Below are 24667 nucleotides of genomic sequence, written 5' to 3'. Positions count from 1 at the left end.
TCCCTCCTCTGCGCTTTTCGCCCCTTTTTTTTCTCTCGCTCTCTCTCTCCACGTATTTACAGGTGGAAATGTGGAGTGAGATATTTTGGAGATATTTTATTTCTTGGAATTAGAAAAAAAAGGTACTTTTGAGAGATAGGCAACGTGGACGCTGGGCGGTGCTACCCAGAAAACGTACAGTAGTGTGGCTCACTTCACAAGTTGGAGTAGATACTTTCTGTCGCCGATATAGACATCCGTCCTTACGTGTCCATCGATCCTTCCAGGGATTGGGAAGGACTCAGTTTAGCCTGATCGAACATCAATTCCAGCCACAAGTCCACATAGCGCACTTGCTCTAGAAGATTGTGAGCATGAAGAAACCAGCTTCGGATAACGTACGAGAGCATGGATTGAAGCCTTTAATTGGCCAATGATTTTGTAAAATAATCTGTACACTACAGTGTATTGTGACTGTACAAACTAACTATATTTACACTCCTACCGAAGGGCCACAGCAACAGTGCCATTTTAGCACATCATGGAGAGTGATATGCAATTCTTGTTGCGAAGAACCACCACCACCAGGAAGCCCAATATCGTAATCCGTAAAACATCCACACTAAAGCCAGATCAAATGGCCTTGGGTATTTTTATGGCCTGAATATTTTCATCATTCTGGACACCTGCGTCCGGCAAAATGGGCATCGTGAAACCGAACTAGAGCATCGGTTACATAGGACATGGCCGCATGGTACTATAGTCATGTTGACCTCAGCATTCAGGCAGATACGGCATGACCAAGCTGCCTTGGCAACATCAGCTTCTCTAATGGCGGCCTCGGCCTTCTCCTGTAAATATAGTTTAAACAACGTTCAGTGTTAAACATATTCATACAAAAACAAACGTATAATAAAATTGATCAGGTAGCTTATGAATATGCTGCTAGAGTTTCTTTCAATATCAGGCAGTCCATAGCCTCACAGCAGCTTATAAGTGCAGTGCAATGCAAACTATGAAGGATGGAAATTTCCTTAAATGTCAAATAACAACACTACTACACAAAATTCTACTACTCAGTGTGTGGACAATAGTTTCACATTTCAATTTAAATCCTGGTCAATGCATTATGCATCTCACTTCTAAAAAATTTGGCCCATCAATGGCACAGGTTGGAATCTGAAGGACAGCAACATCCTACTGCTTAAGTTGAAGGAAAATGGATGTAAATTATTCAATACCTAAATTCGATTAGTACGAATATGGTAAGGAGTAAGGACTTCCCCCATGACCCAAGCAGTGCTTTCCTTGCTATTCAAATCCTTGTAGGTGTTTGACAGATGTAGGTGTGACATTGTATCTTTCAATAAAAGATGTATTATTTACATCATATTCAAATTCATACATGTGACATTGTATCTTTCAATAAAAGATGTACTATCCACATCGTATTCAAATTCAACAGTCCAATACTCCCTCTGTTGTATATACATGTCATCTAACTTGAGGTGAATTTACAACTTGTTCCATGAATACAACTGCATGCCATCAGTAATGGAACCTTGCCAACAAAGTTATATCACCAATGTCAATTAGTTGTGCCGCAAAGTTGGTCCTGGCAAACTTGTATTTATCAGCACCCATACATGGATGCCTAATGCACACAAAAGGCATTATGCATGTGAGAGTGAATTATGGACCCTTCCACTGTTCAATATGGATAATAGGTCATTTGCTGCCATGTCTAGGTTGTAGTGCAAGGTTCTAGAGTAACATCGTTTCTGGAAATACTGAAAGTATATATTTAACTTGCATAGAGTTATATTCATATCTGAACTGCTATACAGATTCATTTCTGAATACAAGAAATGTTCCCATTGGAATTCCTACTCATTTTTGTAGAAAAAGATGGATCTAAATTTGGCATGGTCAATATTGAAACCATTTTCACACCTAGCTCCAGTATAAGTAGTTCAACAGTGAAACTCGTCTCACATTGACTGTCGTTACATAATGGGTGCAGATTATAAGACACTGCACGCATCATTGTGCAGAAATGACCAAAATTCATGATGTTACAGGAAAAAAAACAATGAATTAAAGATAGCAGGTAAAGGTATCGAAGTGAACAAACCTGCTCCACCAAGAGAGCAACTTGAGATTCTTTAAGCTGATCTTGCAAGGAAAGAGTAGCCTGCAGCAGTGTTTCCTTCTCAGCATCCATCCTTACTCCTGCAGCTGAAAGCATATCATGGACTGCTTGTACCAGCTCAGTGGAAGACACTTTGCCATATTCAAGCCCATGAGCCTGCAAATAGTAAAATTACAAGAATTAGGGCAAAATTAAGAATCCAGCTTGAGACAGAAGAAGATGCACTTGGAAACCAACCAAGTCCTCGGCGACTTCAGTGCTAGTGTTGATCGACAAGAGGTCCACCAGCCCACCTTGTGCCACTCTATCACCATCCACTTGGAAAGGTGTGGATGAGAGATCAGCCATTGAAACACTTTTAAATGAGTAAACCTGACTCGAAAGCAGCATGCGAGTCTCCCCAGGAGATGTTTCCACTGGAAATCTATAAAGTGCTTGGCCAGCTGAGGGTCTTACATCTTCAGGGACCCTACCATACCTGAGCTTTTCCCCCTCTTTTCCTGTCTTCCATGCCACAATTTCGCCAGTATAGAATGGTCTTAGAGGAAGGAATTGCACCTGACGAGCATCTTGTGATAACAACTCTGCTCCCAGGGAAGCATCGTACCTCCCTTCACATTTTGAAACTCTAATGTCAGTGCCCAGATTAAGTATTTTAAGGACTTCTTTCTCTGAGCCATCTGGGCATGCAAACAATGAAGCAATTGGCAAGATTACTGGTGCCCCCAATCTGTGGCTAACAACAATTGCAATAACATCATATACTGTCAAAAAACTAGGGGGCTCTGCAACTAGGATACAACCCGTAGATTTGTTGATGAAACAAATGCTTCGGTGCATTCCATTGCTTGACCATTCAGGAATGCAAGGATGCTGAACGGTTTTTGTAACATCTTGTAGACTGGGAAGTAAGAGAAAGCGAGTATGGAGGCACTGAACCAACTGCAGATTCTTTGATATGTCCTCTAGTATACATTCGATCTGGACCAAAGTGAGAGCTTCAAATGAAGGGAAATGATTGGCTATGCTGATCATCACAATTCTTAAAGCATCTTGCAAGGATTTACTTTGCAGCTTCTCTTTTATTCTGTCTAGAGTAAGTGAGTGAATGCTATTGACCGGCTTAATTCCTTCTTTTCCATCGAGTTCCTGACAATAAATACAAATTTAAGTTGTTTTAGTAGAAATAATTAATCTACTTTGCTCAAAAAAGTTAGTTAAAGTTACATCGACCAAATTAGTTACAAAATCACTTTGCTCGAGAAAAAAAAGTTAAATTACATCTACCAAATTACTTGAATGGAAAAGACACTGAAAAAAAATCAGATTTCATTTTTGTATACCTCTACAATGACATCCGAGAGCCTTTTTATGCCCAAGGCCTTGCAAATATTCTGAGGAAGATCTGGATGAGAAAATCTTAGCCTTGATGTATTTATGTTACTCAGTAAATGAGAACCATATGGGTCAACATATACACATGATGAAGCAGTGACCAGCCTGCAGCCATCATCTGGTATTACTGAATCGATAATCCCATCTGATCGATCTGTGGTATTTTGGTTGATTCCAGAACACATGAAGTGCAAGATTTCCATCACTGCACGGAGTTCATTTGGGTTCAATCGCTGGTATCCACACGCCTTTTGGATATCCAAAAGAAGTTCTCTGGCATAAGAGTCTGTAAGGTTGTCCTGCATCCCAATTTCTCTAAGAAGAGAGACAAATGGAAGATACCGACTTGGAAGCTCAAAAGCAAAAGGTGACATGTTAATTGTCAAACGAGCAAAAAGCGATTTCACCGGAACTAAGCGGGTACCATTTGCAACTGGTATAAATGCCAGTTTCTCCAATTCTTTTTTTTCTGAAAATAGAAGGCAACGAAACACTTGGTTATGAATACTGAGATATATTTTCCCAAAGCAACACAAACTCCTCTTTATTTTTATGGCTATCTTTGTATAGACTAGAATCAAGGTGCTGTTGCATAATCTCATAGTTAATTTTTGGCTGTGGTTACCACTCAGTTCCTCTGTTTCTGTATAAAGAGTTTTGGCTTAGGAGGTGGAAGCACTCATAAATATGACCCTCAAGCCCATATTGAATCTAGTCCATCCAACAGCCCACATAGAATGCTTGCCTTACTTCAATGAAATATTATCGCACGCCATTTGAATTGCATAGCTCTCTATACATTAAGGACCAGAGTGATATATTAATTTCTAGCATGTTAGTACTCCGAAAGGTTGAATAGAAGAACAAATGTTAGCTACTTATATTTAGTGCAAGGAGAGTATAGCATTAGTATTTCATTATATTTCAGAACAACGAAGTACAAGTATAGCAACAAGTGCATCCCAGTTAAAGAAATAACTAATATTACTTCTAACAATTAAAATAAAGACAGTTGAAAGGCCAGAACTAAAGCTGTTAACAACAAACGTAGGCATACAAGCACACCGGATTTCGTGCTACCTGTGAAAGATATTGTTCCCCATATTTTATCCAAGTATTGCAAGATCTGCTGAAAGGCATCTTCCACCGTCATTATTCCTGAAGAAGTTGGCCAGTGTGCTAGTGTGTCCTCACCATTGCCTCTCCCAACAATCTGTTCCATTTCAGAAAGTTACAGAAAGTTAAGGAACAAATCATTTTGAAATGACATATTCAAGGTATTGTGTGATACTCACCTGCAAGTGCCTGAAAACTGTACTGAAGGAAGGAGGGCTCCTAAGCTGAAATGCTCCCCATGAATATTCAGGAGGGACAATTGTTTGCTTGGTAAGAATTGGTGCAGAACTCCATGCTAATGGCCAGTCTTTTGATAAGATAGCTTCGTTATATGAGGCAAGTACCCTTCTACCACCTCTCTTACCACCAATACTTGGAAAACCTTTTTCAGCAGGCACAAATGCAATTTTTCCAATCTTTTCACAAAAAGAACTGTCATACAAAGTAGCAAAATTTGCCAAAATCACATTAACAACTGATTCTGCCAAAGACCATATCTCAAAAGGAATTTCATTTTTGCTGTCTGAGAAGTCTGCCACAAAGTCATCAGGATCCTCTAGAGGTGACATGACATCATGCCCCAATGTTTCTATTTTTGTTGCACACTGTACAATCATATCAGCCTCTGTGGATGTTCGAAGGCCTGCTTTTCTGAGTATACCAAGCCAAGCATCTGACATGAACCTTTCAGCAGGAAACTTATCTCTCTCCCCAGAGAATACTGAAGTCAGCAAAGCATCTGAAGGGTCAAGTAATTCCTTTGGTTTGAAAAACTCTTTACAAAATTCGTTTGCATTGGCCACAAAGTTTGTCTCCTTTAAAATTTCTACTACAGCAGAATTCAGCTGTAGATCTTTCCAGTTAGCATACAAGTATGTCAAAATGTCATCCTGCTCTTGAGCTGTTTTATTTCCAAATCCAGGCAGTGCAAACTTCACCAATATTTCATGATCACTTAGTTGTTCAACCCCCAAAGCCTGAAGAAACAAGGTTGCACCAGATGAGCAAGAAAGGCATCGGTCATCACTGGGGTGAAAGAATGCGCTTGGAGAAAGAATGCAATGATCAGATCCTAACAGACTGGTGTATGTTCCTGTAACTGTCTTATAGATTGGAAGTGTTCTCAAGACATCCAATTCTTCTCTCTCATACAAGTAGTTGCTAGCTAATCTGAACTCCGAAACAAATAATTCAAATAGTCTATCGCAGTCTCCACTTGATAGACTAAGTGGTGAAGGTAAATGGGTACCATTTTTTGCTGCAACCAACTTAGAAACAATTGTCTGTCCAAGAGTCTGACTATTTGAAGGAAACAAATTGCATATTGCACCACACTCTGGGAAAGAGGAATCAAAAATTGGTACATTCAACTGGTTAAGCAGCACAGGTAGCCATGGAAACTTTGAGTTCATTGACTCAAATGTAGTATCAAGTGCATTCTTCTGTTCCGCTTCTCTTGCATCATCTCTGGGTGGATCTGATATATCCAGATGTCCAGATACATCATCAACAGGCCCAGTAACTATATTTGTTGGTGGCACAAATAGTAGATGGCATTCCTTTACACGACAGAGGACTGGCTTGTCCAAATAAGCAGGAATTAAGGGCCAATCAGACAAAAGAGAAAGGTCACCATTCAAGGAACTAAATATTGTCCAGAAGCTTCTAATCCATTTCGGTGTTGGCCAAGCAGTTGATGATTCAGCATTATTATCCCAAGGAATCCATGAGGACTTGTTCTTTAGTGCAAATTGTACCCAATGCTCATCAAGTATGTGCTTCAAATAACCTGCTAATAACTGAGGAGAAAAACTCCTCAACTTCAGAGGCCCATGGATTACCTGAGTGGATAGTAGCAGCGCCAAGAAGGGCTTTTCCAGACATTTATAGTGGATAAAGTGATCCAGCAAAGGGCTCATCAGTAGCTGCTGCTCCTCATTGGCTATCCAGAGTTCAGAAACCCCCAGCCTCGTTAGACACTTTCTCGATGTTGGAAATGGAACACCTTTGAGCTCAGCAATGATAGATGACAACACATTATTTTCAGTAGCTTGAGATCTGTGGGATGCTGGGCCACTGGTTTTGCTGATATCCTCAACAACCCCCCTGCCAAAGTCATATAGGGCTTTTCCAAAGTATGTCATAATTTCCAGCGCATCACCTCCAGAGGTACCTGGCAACTGAGTACTTGAATTGTAAGACAGTGAGCTGCTCGAAGATGGCATAGAATGTGAGCTGGAAGAATGCATTGTTCCAACATGTTGGCTGGTAACTCGTGATTCATCAGGTATATGAAGATCTGAGAAGCGGTAAGGATCCATATCTGAGAAGCAATATTCAAGAACATCTATATATGTTTCGATGGATCGAAGTAAAATTGACGAAGAAGCTTTCAGTAGATCCCGAACCATTTTAGGCCTGATCTCTCTTATGGTAACTCCAACTGCCTGAATTTCGCTAACCAACTCCCATGGTACAGAAAAAACAGGATAGTGCTCTTTAATGAAACTACAAACACTAGCTGATGGGAGGTTATCATTATCTCCATTTCCTGAGTGGGCTAAGAACATACCCTCATCCACTTTAACAAGATTTCCACGGTAAAGTTGCCAAACTGGAAGATCAGCTAAGCGTAGATAGAAAGGTCTTATCACTTGCTCTATTAAGGATTGCCAATCTGCTTTGGATGCTCTAGGTGAATCTGAATTGATTACAATAGAACCATGTCCAGTGAATGAAGTTGGATACTGCTTCGACCTTGGCCAAAAAGAGTATACCCTATCACCGTATGTTTGTAATATAGCACTCATGGACTCTGCAGACCTTAGTTCAATAGTAGAAGATAGAGGGTCCTTTTTAAGCTTCTGAAATTCAAGGGCCATCTCAACATATGAGTCACGCACGCATAGCATGAGTTCTTTATTCCATGCCTCAACCAATCTGTCTCTGTCCAATTTAAGTTCCGGCAGAGATGCATCATGTGCGCTGCCAAAAATGTAGCGCCCACCACTATGCCTCACAATGAAATGACCCAGAGTTGTAACTGGCATGTTCAAAAATCCAGATAGCGGTAAGGGAGATAGTATACAGCTGGATGGATGAATATTGGTTGATACTCCATTTCGAGCTATGTGTGCTGCTACTCCAGCGACAGGGGTCAGGTTATAGGCAAGATACCGCCTGAAACAGAAATAAATCAAAGATCCTTCAATCAGAACAGAACTTTAGAATCAGTCATTGAAGTTTCTCGGACAATGTTGAAAGTAGATATGGCAAGGGGGGGTTCAAAAGTAGATAAGGCAAGACACCGCCTGAAACAGAAATAAATCAAAGATACCTGTCCAGAGCCATGTTTCGTGTTTGACCTGATCCAAGGGAAAGAGAAACAAACCACTTGTCAATATAACTGCAGCCACTTTCAATCACATGCACATCTATAGCTTGCATCTTGATAGCTGCACTTGTACTTGAAAATATTCTGGATATTTGGAACTTCCTCCATTTCTTTTCCGAAAATGGATTCCTCAAAGAAGCAACTGATGGATCAACAAGTACAGAATAGTTTAGGGTTGGCTGAGAGGCTCCATCCTCCCATGTTGACAAAGATACCTGTTTGAATTACATTGGCAGCACATTACAGTTTAGACATCAGAAGGTCTAACCTGAGGTTTTCATTGGCATGTTTCAAAATCATCCAATAAGGCTTCCTTACCACAATTTCTGAACAGCTAAGACGTCTCTCTAACGTATGTATGGCTATCTTAAAATTTTAAGTATCAAATATCGAGTTTAGATATCTGAACACCTAACAATGTATTACTCTACACCAAAAAACACTAAAATATTGAAGCAGTACAGCATGCTTGCAATATTACAAATCCAATTTCTAAGCTTAAATATGTTCATTCATACCCAACATCTTTCAATAAAAAAAATTGGAAGGTAAATTTCAGCTAAGCAGACTGCTATGCATTATCCAGATAGTACTAAAGCTTTGAAAGGCAACAAAAGCTTTCAGTACTGCAACAATGCAAGGGATAGACATGTTTGTCCAAAGATATCAGCTTAGGTGCTTACTCAGGAAAAGTATACACTGTTGGTGTATATTGAGCCCATGTGTATAGAGGCCCATGTATAGGAATTATATATACCCACCCTTCGTGTGCGTGCCAGTTAGGTCGTCATGTTAGACTTCCGTTTTCTTCTTCTTCTTCGCATGCTACGCATGCTTTTGATCTTATTCACTGTGACCTGTGGATATCTCCTGTACTCAGCATGTCTGGCTACAAATATTATCTGGTCATTGTTGATGATTTTTCTCACTACTCTTGGACTTTCCCTTTGCACGCCAAGTCTGAGACCTTCCCCACCCTCCTCCACTTCTTTGCCTGGGTGTCCACTCAGTTTGGCCTCACCGTTAAGGCCGTCCAGTGTGACAACGGGCGTGAGTTCGATAACTCCACCTCCCGTTCCTTCTTCCTGTCTCGGGGTGTTCAGCTGCGTATGTCTTGTCCGTATACCTCTCCTCAGAACGGCAAGGCTGAGCGGATGATTCGCACGACGAACGACGTCGTGCGCACCCTTCTGATCCAGGCCTCTCTGCCCCCGCGCTTCTGGGCTGAGAGCCTCCACACCGCCACCTACCTGCTCAACCGCCTTCCGTCCACTGCTTCTCCTGCTCCCACTCCACACCACGCTCTCTTCAGTACCCCTCCTTGCTACGACCACCTTCGGGTCTTCGGGTGTGCGTGTTACCCTAACACCTCCGCCACCGCTTCTCACAAGCTGGCGCCCCGCTCGACTTGTTGTGTGTTCCTCGGGTACTCCCCTGACCACAAGGGGTACCAATGCTTTGACCTCACCTCTCGCCGCGTTCTAATCTCCCGACACGTCGTCTTTGACGAGTCGGATTTCCCCTACTCCACCTCCACACCTTCTCCTGACCCCGAGCTGGAGTCTCTGTTTCCGACTGACCTGGTGGTTCAGCCACTGTTACATGTCTGTCCTTTTCCTACAGATTTTCCCGGCACACCGGCACCGCTTCCGGTGATCCCTGCTGCGCCGAGCGCGGCACCGGTGCCCGCGGTCGCGCCACGCGCGGCCCCCGGATCTCCGGTCGTGCCGCGCGCGGACCCGGTGTCTCCCGCGGCGCCACGCGCGGCCCCGGTGCCTTCCCCGGCACCTACGCGGTACGCTCAGCCCGTGCAAGTGTACCGGCGTCGCTCGGCGCCGATCCCGGCGCCGCAGCGGTACGCTGAGCCGGTGCAGGTGTACCGGCGTTGTTCGGCGTCGACACCAGCGCCGCCTCCTGCTCCGGAGGCTCCTGCGACGCTGACACCGGAGTCGTCGCCGCCGCCTCCTCCTCCGGCTCCCTCGGGATCCTCGGCATATCCATCCCATGGTGACTCGGCGGATGACGTCTCAGGCCGCGACTCTCTCCGCCACCGAGGGAGAGCCGCGGGTCTCTCCGGTACCCTCCTCTGTCCGCGACGCCTTGGCGAATCCTCACTGGCGTCGCGCGATGGAAGAGGAGTACGCGGCTCTTCTTGCCAACCAAACGTGGGACCTCGTGCCGCGTCCATCTGGTTGCAATGTGGTGACTGGCAAGTGGATCTGGACGCATAAGCGTCGGGCTGATAGTACACTGGAGCGCTGTGCGCACGGTCCTCTCGCTTGCGCTCTCGTGCTCTTGGCCTGTGCACCAGCTGGACGTGAAGAATGCGTTTCTTCACGGCACTCTGTCAGAGTCTGTCTACTACTCTCAGACAGCGGGATTTGTGGACTCGAGGCGCCCAGATATGGTCTGCCGGCTCAATAAGTCTCTATGGACTGAAGCAGGCTCCTCGGGCTTGGTACTCTCGGTTCGCCACGTTCTTGCTGACATTGGGGTTCACCGAGGCCAAGTTTGACACGTCTCTCTTCGTCTACCGCCGTGGGGATGAGGCTGCATACCTGCTGCTCTATGTCGATGACATTGTGCTAATGTGCTCACAGCCTCCAGTCAGCAGGTGCTTCAGAGTGTCATCTCCTCTCTGCAGCAGGAGTTCGCTATGAAGGATCTTGGTCAGCTCCACAACTTCTTGGGCGTTATTGTTGAGTCTCGCATGTCTGGTCTTCTCCTTCACCAGCGGCAGTACGCACTTGATATCCTGGAGCGGGCTGGGATGACTGATTGCAAGCCCTGCTCCACTCCTATCGACACTCAGGTGAAGCTGTCTGCTGATCTGGGTGATCCGGTGGCTGATCCTACTGCCTACCGGAGTCTGGCCGGAGCTTTGCAGTACCTCACCTTCACCAGGCCGGACCTCACCTACGCTGTCCAGCAGGTCTATCTCCATATGCATGATCCCCGGGAGTCACACCTTGCTGCGCTGAAGCGTCTCCGCCGCTACGTCCGTGGCACAGTGGACCTCGGCCTGGTGCTTCACCGCTCGTCCTCTGCTGAGCTGGTGGTCTACACCGACGCTGACTGGGCTGGCTGCCCGGACACTCGTCGCTCCACCTCCGGCTACGCCGTCTTCCTGGGCTGCAACCTGGTCTCCTAGTCGTCCAAGTGGCAGCCGGTTGTCTCCCGCTCCAGTGCTGAGGCGGAGTACCGGGCTGTCGCTAACGGCATGGCGGAGGCGTCCTGGCTACGACAGCTCTTAGCGGAGCTCCACAGCCCGCTCGCCAAGAGCACGCTCGTCTACTGCGACAACGTCAGCGCCGTGTATCTCTCCACCAACCCCGTCCAGCATCAGCGGACGAAGCATGTGGAGATTGACCTGCACTTCGTGCGCGACAGAGTCGCCATCGGCGATGTTTGGGTACTCCATGTCCCGACTATCTCCCAGTTTGCTGACATCTTCACCAAGGGGCTGCCCTCCTCGACCTTCTCGGAGTTTCGCTCCAGCCTCAACGTAGCCGGTGGCTAGTTGTGACTACGGGGGGTATTAGCCCTTTGTACTCTCTTCTTGTCCAGTCTTGAACACCGCTGCGCCGGTTGTTCAGACTGCGGGGAGGTGTTGGCTTTCTTGTTGTCCAGTCTTGAACACCGCTGTGTCGGTAGTTCAGACTGCAGGGGGGTGTTGGTGTATATTGAGCCCATGTGTATAGAGGACCATCTAGAGGCCCATGTATATGAATTATATATACCCACCCTTTTAGGGTTGGAGGAATACATCCATTATTCCCTCCTACATACACAAACCTCATCATAAACAAAAGTGCCTTATTCTAATTTAATTACATTACATCAATGTGGTTTCAGAACGAAGTTCTAGTAAAGTAACCAATAATGAGTGTAGAAACTAGAAACCAAAACCAAACGAGGTTACCCTTTGAAGAGGAACTCTTGAACAAGTCATGCTTACGGCAACAGGCTGACAGTCTGTAACAAATAATCCGTACCTGAATGACTGACCTCAGGAACAGCAGAGTACTGGATGGATTCTGTGTAAATCGATCAAAAATCTGTTTTACTCTATTGGAACCTGCTTCAAGTTCTTTCAAGCATTTTGATGATAAAGGCATTCGAATAATTGTGGAGTTTGCAGTAGATAGTGAAGCATCCTGTGTAACACGCATTGGGAGGAACTGATCATGAAACCTCTTGACCAAATCATTTCCTGAAAGCCAATAGCATTTTATCGAATCCATCCAGAACAAAGACATCAATGCCAAAACATTAGATGATAACGCACTGGTTATAAATATGCACATCAACAGGCACAGTACAGTTATATTAAGGAACTGGCGCATTGTCACAAATAAAGAATATAGCAGCCTTAATATGTGTTCAAACATGGGGCCAAAAAAGATTCTGTGGGTCAATGAATTCTATATGAAAATTTTGATCATCAGCATAGTCATCTGCCTAAAGGAAATGTTGCATATGTTTTCCTCTTCTTTTGCCTTCTCTTTCTAGGTTTACTGTTTATGCTGTCTAATTTCTAAAAATGTAAAAAATACATGTCATGTAGTTTGGCACATCTGTTAAATTTAACTAGCAGCATACAAGTTTCTGCATAACAGTTGTTGAAACTAAAAATTAAATATCGATTTCTCGAATGTACTTGACCATCTAAGAATGTAAAAAATACTTGTCATGTAGTTTGGTACATCTGTTAAATTTAAATCGCAGCATACAAGTTTCTGCATAACAGTTGTTGAAAATAAAAATTAAATATTGATTTCTGCATACATGTTCACAATCAGAAAAGCAAAGTAGGAAGGTAGAAGCTCTTAAACAAAATTGTGATGCAGTTTGCTATAAAGTGATTCTCATGGTTTTCATAAGATAATGAAAAGTTTTCCATTTATTTTCTTCATTTGCACGCAAACTATACAGCAGGGATATTCATCTTATTGACATGCTTTGCAGTGTGATATGGTTTTGTCATGGATAAACGGCTTATTCTTTTCTTATTAATGTGGTATATAAATATAATATAATAGTGAATTTAATGGAATTTTCGAATACATGAAGGATTTCAAGTTAACCAAGTCTGTACAGTAATTCAGTCGTACAGATTTCAGAGTTTGCTTAGGTCACTTTGAGTGCAATGTGTTATAAGCGACCAAAATGTAGAATTAGAACCTGGTAGAACGAAAAGGCTGTGACTTGAGGGGATATGCTTTTACAGAATCTACATGTTATATCAAGTGTGCACAGCAGGAAAAAAATATATGAATAAATTGAGTGATCAAGTTTCGCACCTAACAAAGAGAAGTATCTAGCTGATGAGGTAGCAGTGGAAGTAGCACCACCAGTCAAGCCCAAGGGATCAAAGATGTAAAAATAGCCACCAGAAAGAATAGTCAATGTATCGCACACAAAGTAACTGCTAAGAAGTCCCAAGCCATAGTTAAGCATGTTTCCCCTCAATTTCCAGGGAGGAGGAAGTTGGAGGCTACAAACTTCTTCTCGGTTCATCATGGTTCCTTCAAAGACCACTGTCAATGAAGAACCTTGGAGTTCACCTATAAGTAATTTTTTTTCACCAAAAAAGCACATGGTCAAAGGTTTAAATCTTTATGTGAACTTGAATGGCAGTAGTTAGATTAAGTACATATATAAACATAAAACAGACAGCCTGAATTATTGAAAATAAAAATACAAGAGAAATAATTGACTAGAGACAGTTTCAACCATACCTAGACTCTGCTGCAGCAAGGACTGCTTGGGATGTTCTCTTTTATCATAGATCAGATGCACTTTCTTTGCATTGCAATAGTCTGCTAGCTCGATAAGGTCAAACAAAAGAAAGTCACTCTCGCCATATAAAGCCAATAATTCACTTATTTTAGCATATTCTATGCATGGCAAATTCCTCATTAACTCGTCGTCCAACAATGATGATCTGCGAAGAGATCGTACACCAAGCCTATTAGCTAGATCATTGCCAATGCTAAGATGCACGAAATTCTTTGAAGTAGAATCAGCATTCATCCAGGGTGCGTCATTATATACAAGGTTTCTAGCAGGTGCCAAAACCCCAAATGAATCTGGAATCACCAATGAGTTCAGTAACATATCTGGTGCCTGACTGTCAGGGTAACAGTCAACCAATGCCTCCAGTACACAATGAACAAAACTCAGTTGTTCTGTAGATAGCGGCTCTCCTTTCACATCTCCTTGTAAACGGCGAAGCACATTCAGATAATCCATTGCATCAAATGTCTGCCTCACACCCAACTCTAATAGTAACTTTTTAAACTCTGACAGTTCAGATGGAACTGTGTAAAGATAAGGATGATATTTTACAGGTGAATCAAAAGCAAGTGCCTGTGGTGTTACAAACCTATCCCCTATATAAACCCATGGAAATCCATCCAGATACTCTTTTAGAATGATGGCATTGGTAGTGCCAATGATATCTTGCAATTTTGAGTAGATTATTTGAACTTCCTGTTGCAGAATAGCATCAATGTCTGCGTCTGCAGAAGATATCTTGAGCTCATCGTAAGACTTGGAGAGCTCAACTAATTGGGAGGATAAAATGTTCACGTTTGGTGGGTCACACCAGCCAAGTTTTCTTTGCAGATACATGGAACAGGAATCAGCACTAAGAATTCGCATTTTTGATGAAACAAGCCACATCTGTGATTTTGGCCTTGTGATGACTGGAGGTGCTACACGATCTTCAGATAAAAACCATGGAAGTCCTTTGAGCAATGGTGCAACATGGACTGGACACCATGAAATATTTTTCAGCTCTGACCAAAACAAATATTCTGGCATATCATGGTCAAAATTCAAGAAGAAAGCTGCACTAGTTTGGTCACTCAGGTCACACCCATCCCCATCAGTTTCTTCTTCCAAAATTTCACTGATTTCAGATGCTTCTAGATTCTCATCCTTGAGGGAAGTTTTACTGTCCTCCATGTTTGAAGTCTTGGATTCAAGAACGTTGAGATAGGTAATTACCTTTTGCCCACACGCAAATGCATCCTCTTGTCCTGAAACTTGCGCCAAGGAAACTGATCTCGCCATGTCAAGCAAAGTACTAAACCCGAAATTTCTTTTTAGTCCAAAACTAGCCAACAGTTCAATAATATCATTCATCATGAACTTTTCTGAAGGAAAGAAGGTTTCTTTGTTCAGCAACTTCTGTAACTCAGGCACACGGGGATCATAAAGCCTGAAGAGAAACCAAATATTACTTCTTTGTACTAAATAATACACATTGTCAAAATTCGAAATCAGAGAGAAACATGAGGTAAGGGAGGAGTGAAAAAGGGAGACTGACCTCGAGGGCTGGACCCACTCTCCATTGGCTGCCAAGACAAAAGGGGTCTCACATAATGTAGCTCTCGCTGAATTATCATTATCTATCAACAGTTTCACATCATGAATAACTGCTGAAACAACAGCTGGCTGAGATACAAACTCTGACATTCGAGGAAGAACATGGTCCTTGTAAAAGTCAACCTTTTCGGGTTCCTTGATATCAAAGTATGATACCAAAATTGACCTCTCCTTTGCCGATTCAGTTCTTATAAAACTTGCACTCAATAAATCTTCATGAACCCCTTCTGGTTTAAGCCATTTTCTAGGATTTGTCAAATTAACAAGCTCCCTAGATTTATAAGATTCAAATATAGGGAGGTTCCTGATTGTACTCATATGGGAGGAGGTGATCTGATTTCCTGAAAACCACTTTGATTGGAAAAGAAAACTGCGAAGTTCATGTGCTTCTGCCAATGAAATACCCGTAAACAATTCCTTAATATCCTGGAGATTAGAAGCTACAGACTGCATAGCATTCAAAACACCAGCTGCTGTAGATTCCTGAATAAAATTTGCTAACTGGGGATGCTCTATCTGCATATCAGATCGCAGAAATAAACATCCCAGTTTCTGAAGCAATGAATACATATTTTCGCTCCATCCATCATCTCTTACTACATTTGAAGCATTCCCAAGTTGCACAACCTTGCCATCTACAAGAGGTAGTATAGGCCACTTTGCAAAAATTGAAATATCTTCACATGAATGCCTCAGAAAATTCCAGAGTGACATCATCCATTGCACACTTGGCTGACCTTGTTGCTCTGGAAACCAAGATAACTGCTTAGCATGTTGCCATTCGGGTGGCAAGATCCTAGGCAACAGTTCAAGGAGAAAATTACATGTGAATAAATACAAGTTCATGTGTGCAGAATAAGCTATGTCATACAACTTCTTCAGAACACCATCTGGTAAAGAGTTGTCAATAACAAGATGTGGTATGGAATCCTTAAGAAGGTCAAATTCTATTTGTGAAGTGAAGAATACTCTCTCACCCTCCCCACGCTTGTTGAATGTTGTGAATGATCCATTTGCCACAGGAAGAATAGACAAGCCTTGCAATTTAACATAAAAGGAAGGATCTTCCATATCACTCAAGCAGTACTCTAGAACAAGTATAGCCTCTTCTCTGCTTCTGAAGCCACGCTTCCGTCGGATCAACAAGTTCCTCAACAAATGAGGATTTAGTAGATGAATTGATGGACACGCATTAATGAAGCTGTCAATTATTGCCTTGGATACAGACACCACAGGCAAACCAGCCTGAGAGAGAACTTCTGCCAGCTCTATCGCCTTCGGAAAACTGAAATCTGGAAAAATAGCTTGCCTTGTTGACACCCAGTGGCCACCTCGAGCTTTTGTATGCAAAACATGAAGTCCAAGTTCTGCAATAGATACATAAAGCTTCCTAATCATGGAAGACCATGGCTCCAAACCTACAGCACTGGGCCAAAATGACAGAAAAAGGTCAGAGGGACCAAGCTCTTCTGCAATGGCTGCGAGCAGGTGGCCATAAGCAGGAGCAACAACATCTTTAAGCAGCGCTAGATTCCATTCTGACCGTACTCTTCCTCCCCCGGCCATGTCATTTCCAATCCAGATATCCCTTCGATTTGAAGATAGTTCAAAATAAGCATTTACATGCACCGGTATGCTAGTGTTGATTGGTAGAGGAAGAAAGCAAAAGGCCCGACCCTCAAAATTTTTCCTGACCTGGGAAGATCCAAGATCTGAGTTTGTGGAAACTGAATTGTCATGGTTGACTTCAGCTACAGAAGATAGTTCTTGTGTATCATCTACACTCACTGAATGCAGATATGCAGCAACAGATGCCCATGGAACAAAGAAGTGAGATTTACTACCAGAGGCAGTTGACAACTTTCTAGCATGACCCCCTCCTATACACTCAGCTAAAATCCATGAATGCATCCAGTGCGCAGAAGGGTTTTGCTCAAGAATTGCAACCTTCTGACAACTCCAGGGCAAATCACTGTCTTTAGTCCTGTTCAACTTACTGAAAAATTGATTCCTATCCATTCCAGATGGTTGGTTTCCATGTATAAAGGCAAGCATTGTATTAAGTGCATGAGGTTCTTTAGCCATCTGATAACTATTATGCTTCGAAACATAATGAACAAGCCGCATGTCCTGACTGTTGTTCTCCTTGACATATAGAGTTACCTTTTTAACATTGCGGAGAAAAAGTAGAGCCTCAGATACAACTTCAGAGAATGAAGAGAAAAGCATTTCCACATCTTGTGGTGCATATTGCTCTCGCTTTATTTGACTTCTTGAAGCAGCAGCCTCATTCCTAAGAGGGAACCGGAAGAGTGTACCTGGAAATGGCTCTTGCAAATTGCAACCAAAGTGTAAGAATGGGGTGAACTGATCAGGGAACTGATCCAAGATCCTTCTTCCTACAAACTTTATCCTTAAACCTGGATGAGACGGAGATATTCCTGGCAAGTAACAGGCATGTGGATCAAACATGACAATATTCTCACCGGAAACAAATCCAGGAATGTCAGTGAAGTGATACACACAATTGAAGCCAAGACCAAACCTTCCAATTGCAAAAGGTTTCTCAAGTTTGCTATCTTGACCTATTCGTGAGATGGCATAAAGGTCCTGTGGGCTAAAAACTGAATCATTAAAGCAGTAGAGAGCAGGCCCTTGCCATTCAGCCATTTCAGGTGAAAGAATGGATGAAGTACCATACTGAGTCTTATCCAGTAAAAATACAACCTCAGAAGCCTTAGCATCTTCTGCGTTCTGTACCAACTCAAAGAGAATTCCAGAGCCATCTGCATACATCTCAACAATGTGTTTGAGTCGTGTAGTCAAGTCTTCATGCTGTCCAAAAGCCTCAGCAACCCCTGACAAACTCAAATTCATCGAATCAGAACTCTCAGCAAGTAAGAGGCGGCGAAGAGAGCGGACACCAAGCCTTTCTGCCACATCATTAGAAATGTTCCCATGAACAAAATTATGAACATACTTTTTCGAGCTTAAAGCCATGCTTGATGCAGTCCCAGAGATGTCATGACCAAAATCAAGCAGCCAAGGAGCATCATTAAATACAAGTTCAGAAGATAGACAGAGCCTAGATGAAGAATCAGGTAAATAAATTTGTGTTTGCTGGTCCTGAAACCGGAACTCAGCTAGATGCTGCACAACTAAGATAGCTGTTCTTAGTTCTTCAGCTTCAAGTGAAGCCGAAGCTTTCCTTATGGCCATTCTGCTGAGAATACTAGCATAATCCACAGGATGCAGGTGCTCCTTTATGCCAAGCTCTAAGAACAAGTCCTTGAACACCGCCAAATCAATTGGAACAACACGGATGTACGGTGCCAGGTGAAGGTGGCCACTTAAAACAACTTCATCCGCTTTCGCAAATCCATCCCCCACCCAAATCCATCTGCAGCCCTCTAGAACGACTTTCACAATATCCATTTCATCAGAACCAATCAAGCTTGTCAATAGAGAGTAAATCTTAGGCATCACCAAAGCTAATTCTTGCCGAAGGACTTGATCAGTCACAATTTCATTGTTCTTGCCTAATTCAAGCAGTTGAGCTGCAATAATGCTTCCTGATGGAGGAGACAACCAACCTAAGCTGAACGACAAGGCTGAGGAAGTGCATTCACCATCAAGAATACGTGAGCTAGCAGAAACAATCCACATATCTTCTTGCATCCTTACTTGCTTAGGTGGAGCTACCATTGATGATACTGAAGGCCATGGCAAAGCTGGACTTGGAGCAGTAACCAACACAGGACACCAACAAATCATTCTCAGATCACTCCAAAACTTTTCAAGATCAAATTCCCAAGATTTATCACGAGGCCTGAGTGCAGTGGTAACTTTAGCTAGCATGTTTACCTTCTTTCGACCATCAGATAGCTTATTTACATACCATTTGTGAGCATGAACTTCAAGATATGAAAGAAGAACCTTACCCCTTGAATGAGCCTTCTGCTGATCTATGTTCACAAGTGAATCAATTTGCCGAGCACTTTGTATTATGGTATCAGTAGAAACAGAAGTTCTAAGCCCCAAGCAAAGTAGCATATCAAGAACATCTGGATTCTGAAATAAACCATGCGGAAAGCAATCTGATTCCTGGAGAAGAACATAGAGTTCTTCTACCCGGGGATCATAAAGAGATTGTGGACTTTTTAAGGTCCCACTGACAGTGGGAACAAATCTAAGGACTTTCAAGGCTTCCTTGAACATCGGATCCTCCAAGGACAGCTGAGGCAGATCTTGTAAGATGGTTAATAGAACTGAATCACGCAAATCTGTTTGCAGCTTGTCTAACCTATTCAGAACATACCTCTGGTAGAAGTTTGACTTTGGCATGCGCTCAACACCATAGTATCTCATTATGATGTCTTCATCACTTGGGCAGATAGAGAAGATAAAGTCAGCCTTGAGTAAGTGATTAGGAACGCCAAGAGGTGGCAGGTACTTTATTGAACTGTATAAATCTGAGAAGCCATAAGAACTGGGAGAACCTCCATCGAATACCCTGAAGATTGGCAGCCTTTTGCAATTACTTATGCTTATGTCAGAAAGGCAGACTCCTAAATACCATTTTGGATCCAGAAGAAACTGGTATAGTTCATTTCTTTCACTGGGAGTAATGCGCTGAAACAGAGATTGCAAATCGACACCCTCCAACGATACAACCCCGAAGATTGACTGAATAACTCCAGTTGCATCGCCATCATACACATAATATGATAACTGCTTATGCTCACTAAGATATTTGGTATCCAGTATCTTGCAACCTAACTTTGTCAGGAGTTCATTCATCAAACTAGACAGTGATTCTGTTTTGATTAACTTTGAGCCTTTATGTAACCTGTGAAGCTTACCAGAAGTAGATGGCAGTATAGGCCAATCACTAAACAAATAAAGGTCATACGAGCGTTCCCCTATATATTGCCAAAAGAGTTTAAACCAGGCTGCTGAAGGCAATGACCCATCCAATCCCGGATTCCAGGGAACTTGATCTCTACCCTTCCATTCTGGAGGAAATATCCTGGGTAAGAGCTGACGAAAGATTGGGCCATCGATGAGCTTAATGTTGGCCTGAGAACCACTGGCTATCTGATACAGCTTGTTTAGTAGTACAGTGGGAATGCTTCTGTCAACTATTCTATCACCAACTTCAGAGAGAAGCTCATATTCTATGTTATCACACACATAATAATAGTCCTCATGGGAACTATCAGAAAATATCCCATACTGCATATTTGCTAGTGGAATCAGTGGGAGGCCATTCATGCATTTACCAATATCAGCGCTGTTAACATCAGTGAGGCAATATTCCAATAATACTAACTTATGAGATTTTCCTAATGTAGCAAGTTTTCCATAATTCTTGAGGAAATTCCTCACTATAGCAGGACTTATTATTTTGAGCATAGACTGCGTATAAAATTTTGAAAACATATCAATGATTGCCTTAGGTAGGCGAACAATAGGCATGCCTATCAACACAAGAGCCTCATTTAGACTACTGCATCCTGAGAATCTCTCATCATGCAGCAAAGCATCAGCTGGAGATATCCAGGTCCCGCCTTCAATCTCTGTATGCAAGACTGGAGAGTCATATATGACCTTGTATATTTGTTCCACAAGGATACTCCAGGGCTCTTCGAATAAACCAGTTGGCCACAGCGAATAATATGATATTGTGGGGTCTAAAAGCATTCGCAATTCCAGCAGTAGTTCCCTGAACAGTGGAGCTACAACATCTTCCAACAGTAGCCTGTTCCAGTCAGAGCGAAGCTTACCACCCCTGTCCATGTCAGCACCATACCAAATGTCACGTCGGTTGGATGAAACTTCAAAATAACCATTGACGTGCACAGATAACCCTGTCCTTACTGGCAAAGGAAGAAAACAGAATGCATGTCCCTGTCTGAGAACAGTATCCTGTAAAATTAACCAACAGTCTTGGGGTGAAAATTTTTATTAATAACCAACAGTAGACAACAATAGGCAAGTGCCCGGCTGTCGCCACAAATTGCATATAGCAAAACCAAAAATACAAAACACCACATCAGTCTTGATCCCTAAACGAAATTGTACCTATGAACTCCACAGCTTGGGCCTATCGCATACCCTTCTTGCCAATTTCCATAAGTGAGATGTTTGATGAAAGTAAATGAATTTGACACCTTACGACAACATATTTAATTCAGTTAACTAAAAATCACAAAGATAGTTGCATGATTACATGCATTAATAATGCTTCCTACAGTCATGAGCCAATAGCCAAAAAAACAACAACAACAACATACCGAAAGAAAGAGAGAATTCCTAGGTACTGATTGAGAAAATTCTTGGATATGTTAACTGACTTCCCAGAGAATATGCAAGAGCTTGTGCAGTTTGCATTAGGAGGGAAAAGAACATTCAGGATACAGACTACAGGACAGGCGAATCCCAAAAATTACATGGGGAAATAAACAACCTGGCAACCTAAGCCAATACTGGAAATGCAAAATGAAAATGATTTGGGTATTACCTCAAGCCCTGCTTCGGAGATGCGAGCAGCAACAGAAGCCCAAGGCAGTAAGTGAAGATCATACTCCTTGGCAGCTGCAGTTGCAAAAGTACCAATTTTACTTAATGCAGGTGCCATTCCCTGAACAATAAAATAGGTAGAGCTCTTTTTCTCAAACTCCTTGCCCAAGAATGCCTCTGATATGAAACCCATCGAGAATGAATCCACCTTATGCTTAGAAGATTCAGCAATACTGCCAGAGAATCTGATGAGGGCTTGGCGATGCCAGGACAGATTTTCATCTTTTGATCCTAAGGAGCAAGAGTACACTATCTTTGGCTCAGTCATACCAGATTCCCATACATACATCTCAAGTGACAGGACATTTTTAAGGAAAAGCAAATTATATACAGCTTCTTGGTACAGTTGAGCAAAAAGAGATAAAATATCATCTTCTGTGTATGACTGTCTTGATAACCGGCTTGAAGATGCTTGCTCAGTACTTCTCAAAGGAAAACGAAACAAAGTTCCCTGAAATGATGCTTTCATGTCGCAGCCAAACGCACAATAGGGTGAGAGCTGATCATTGTACATCGTAATTGCTGATGAACTGACATAATCTATGCGCTTTCCAGGATTTGCTGCCGACACATTTGGAAGATAAGCACCCTGAGGGTCGAATAGGACAACATACTTGCCACTCACAAATGATGGCAAGTCAGTCAAGTGGTAAACTGAGTTAAAACCAACCCTGCAGAAATATAATTGTGTTCCATGCTTCAGAAGCCTTCCAATAATATAATAAATTGCTAAATGATGGAATCAAAGCATGGACATCATCCTTTAATAAAACATTATAAGCGTTGTGCTTCAGAGAAAAAGGCACATTGCAACACAAATGTAAAGGATGGAAATAAAAATGGGGTCATAGAACAAGGCGGCAAATAAAATTCAAATTATTCGTTCATTAGTCACTGTATCCCACTTGCTCCTTACACAGCATATTGATGCATTTCCTAATCAGTTCCCAGTGGTCACCACCCTCGAAATAGTTGACAGCCTGACACATTGTAGTGGTCATCGCGCCATAACACAAAAGCGGAACCCTCTGTAGGTAAGACCGCAACAACTAAACACGCAACAGTGCAATTTCACCAGTTGGGAAGCTCGGCACTGCAAGTTACAACTCCAAGCAAAGCAAGCTCGCAGGTGAGAATGAGACGGAGAGGCGTACCCGAAGCGTCCCGTCTTCCATGTCTGCGCGACCTTCATGCTGTCCCCGATGCGGGAGATGCTGGCGAAGTCCTCGTCGGTGAACACGGCGTCGTTGTAAGCAAGCAGCGCGGGGCCCTGCCACTGCGCGAGCGCGGGGGCCAGCAGCGACGCGGTCCCGTGCGATCGGCGGTCGAGGCAGAGGCGGACGCGCGCGGCGCCGGCGTCGTCGGCGTTCTGGATGAGCTCCCGAAGCGCGGTGGTGCCCTCCGGGTAGTTGGCGAGCACCTCGCGGATGCGGCGCGTGAGGTCCACGCGCTGCCCGAAGTCCTCCAGGAGCATCGCGCCCCCGCCGCCCGGATCCATGGCGGTGAGGCGCCGATTGGTGCTACTGGGGCATTCCGGAAGCGAGGCTAGGGTTTCGGGGGGAAGCAGCCGGGATGGGAAGGGTTTGGCTCTCCGATTTGGGAGAGCGTGTTTGTGGAGGTGCGGAGGTTGGTTGGTCTCCCGGGGATTTGACTCACGCTTTGGTTTTTCGCCGTGTTTCATCTTGGAGGGGAAGGTAAACCGAGAAAGGTGGGATTCGCGGCAGCTCGCAGCTGCTTCGCTGACGGATTGGACCTACGTGTCAGGAAATTCGACGGCCGTACAAAAAGAGAGACGATTGTGGGCTTGGGCCGTGTAGTGGCCAAGACGGCCCAAACTGGGGAATCCCTCGCCTCATCAAATGGAAAGTACCATTTGCTCCAAAAAAAGGTGAAAAATACTAAAAATGGAGATCATTTTGGTACTTTTTTTGAGACGAAAGAAGAAATATATTAGACCATAGTTGAGTACATCATCAGGTTACAAGCACGCTCGAATACAATCTGATCATCTAAAAGTCTTGTATAGTCTAACTTCTCAACTCCAGACCTATATGACGCTTCGTATAGAAGGCTGCACAGCCAAACACTCGGCGTGCACAGACAAACACCCGGCAACAAACTCGAGAATAGAAGCCCAACGAATGGCGGCCAACACTCCTGCAGGCGAAGTGGAGAAACTTCTTTCTTGCGTCTTCCGTCTTCTTCTTTCTGCCACCGAAGAAAAAGAAAGACTGATCTGCATATTCTCCCTAGTCCTTCATTGTGGTCAGATCTAATCACAACAAAACGGAGAAGAGACCGGAGAAAATTATTCCATGACGGCGGCATCATCTCCACCTTGATGTCACCACCTAGAAAACCAAATCTCCATGTCGTTAAATTGATGAAGTTGTTGACGTCGGTGTCGCCCTCATCTTCAACAGATCCGCCATGGAGAAGACGAATCCACCCTGCCCCCTTGCCGTCACCGGAGAGGAGGAGGAGGAAATAAATCTCCAATACCAAGAGACTTGGCATAGAGAGACTCTAAATCTAGAAGACTTTAATTCTAGATGACTCGATTTACTGGAGAAATTAGGAAAAAATGATGGATCCCTACTCCCTTCGGCCTCCTGCGAGACGCCGAAGGGGAAGGGAGAGGGACCAAGCGGTGT

The 24667-nt window shown here is 43.4% G+C and overlaps 1 protein-coding gene across 3 annotated transcripts; it reads right to left on the bottom strand.

Moving 5' to 3' along the window:
• Positions 1-367: 367 nt before the first annotated feature.
• Positions 368-23668, bottom strand: LOC120682323 (sacsin-like). Of its 3 annotated transcripts, XR_005678352.1 has the most exons (14): positions 23168-23664; positions 21955-22684; positions 15373-21359; positions 13778-15264; positions 13340-13603; positions 12032-12249; positions 7980-8251; positions 4822-7822; positions 4607-4739; positions 3475-3995; positions 2369-3280; positions 2114-2287; positions 1221-1594; positions 368-830 (listed from the first exon to the last, which is right to left on the bottom strand). XR_005678352.1 is itself a non-coding variant. In XM_039964165.1 (13 exons), exons 1-13 carry the CDS (start codon positions 23509-23511, stop codon positions 633-635), a joined length of 14241 nt encoding a protein of 4746 aa, XP_039820099.1. In that variant the 5' UTR covers positions 23512-23663; the 3' UTR covers positions 368-632. The 3 variants fall into 3 exon arrangements, 2 of the variants coding, with proteins under 2 accessions (XP_039820099.1, XP_039820100.1); XM_039964165.1 differs by lacking the exon at positions 1221-1594 and having other exon boundaries at positions 23168-23663; XM_039964166.1 differs by lacking the exons at positions 368-830; positions 1221-1594; positions 2114-2287; positions 2369-3280 and adding an exon at positions 4515-4516 and having other exon boundaries at positions 3551-3995; positions 23168-23668.
• Positions 23669-24667: the final 999 nt, after the last annotated feature.

The sequence above is a fragment of the Panicum virgatum genome, chromosome 7N, assembly GCF_016808335.1.
Source record: "Panicum virgatum strain AP13 chromosome 7N, P.virgatum_v5, whole genome shotgun sequence".
In the NCBI taxonomy this organism is placed as follows: domain Eukaryota; kingdom Viridiplantae; phylum Streptophyta; class Magnoliopsida; order Poales; family Poaceae; genus Panicum; species Panicum virgatum.
The sequence above is the reverse complement of the archived record's forward strand: the minus strand, read 5'-3'. Positions and strand labels throughout refer to the sequence as shown.

What these genes read in the sequence shown, in the direction of transcription:
- LOC120682323 (XM_039964165.1), bottom strand. Translation starts at nt 23,511, where the DNA reads ATGGATCCGGGCGGCGGGGGCGCGATGCTCCTGGAGGACTTCGGGCAG. An exon ending in TAGATACTTCTCTTTGTTAG is followed by an intron (nt 12,250 to 13,339) that starts GTGCGAAACTTG and finishes ATTGGCTTTCAG; the next exon opens with GAAATGATTTGGTCAAGAGG. An exon ending in CGAAACATGGCTCTGGACAG is followed by an intron (nt 7,823 to 7,979) that starts GTATCTTTGATT and finishes TTTCTGTTTCAG; the next exon opens with GCGGTATCTTGCCTATAACC.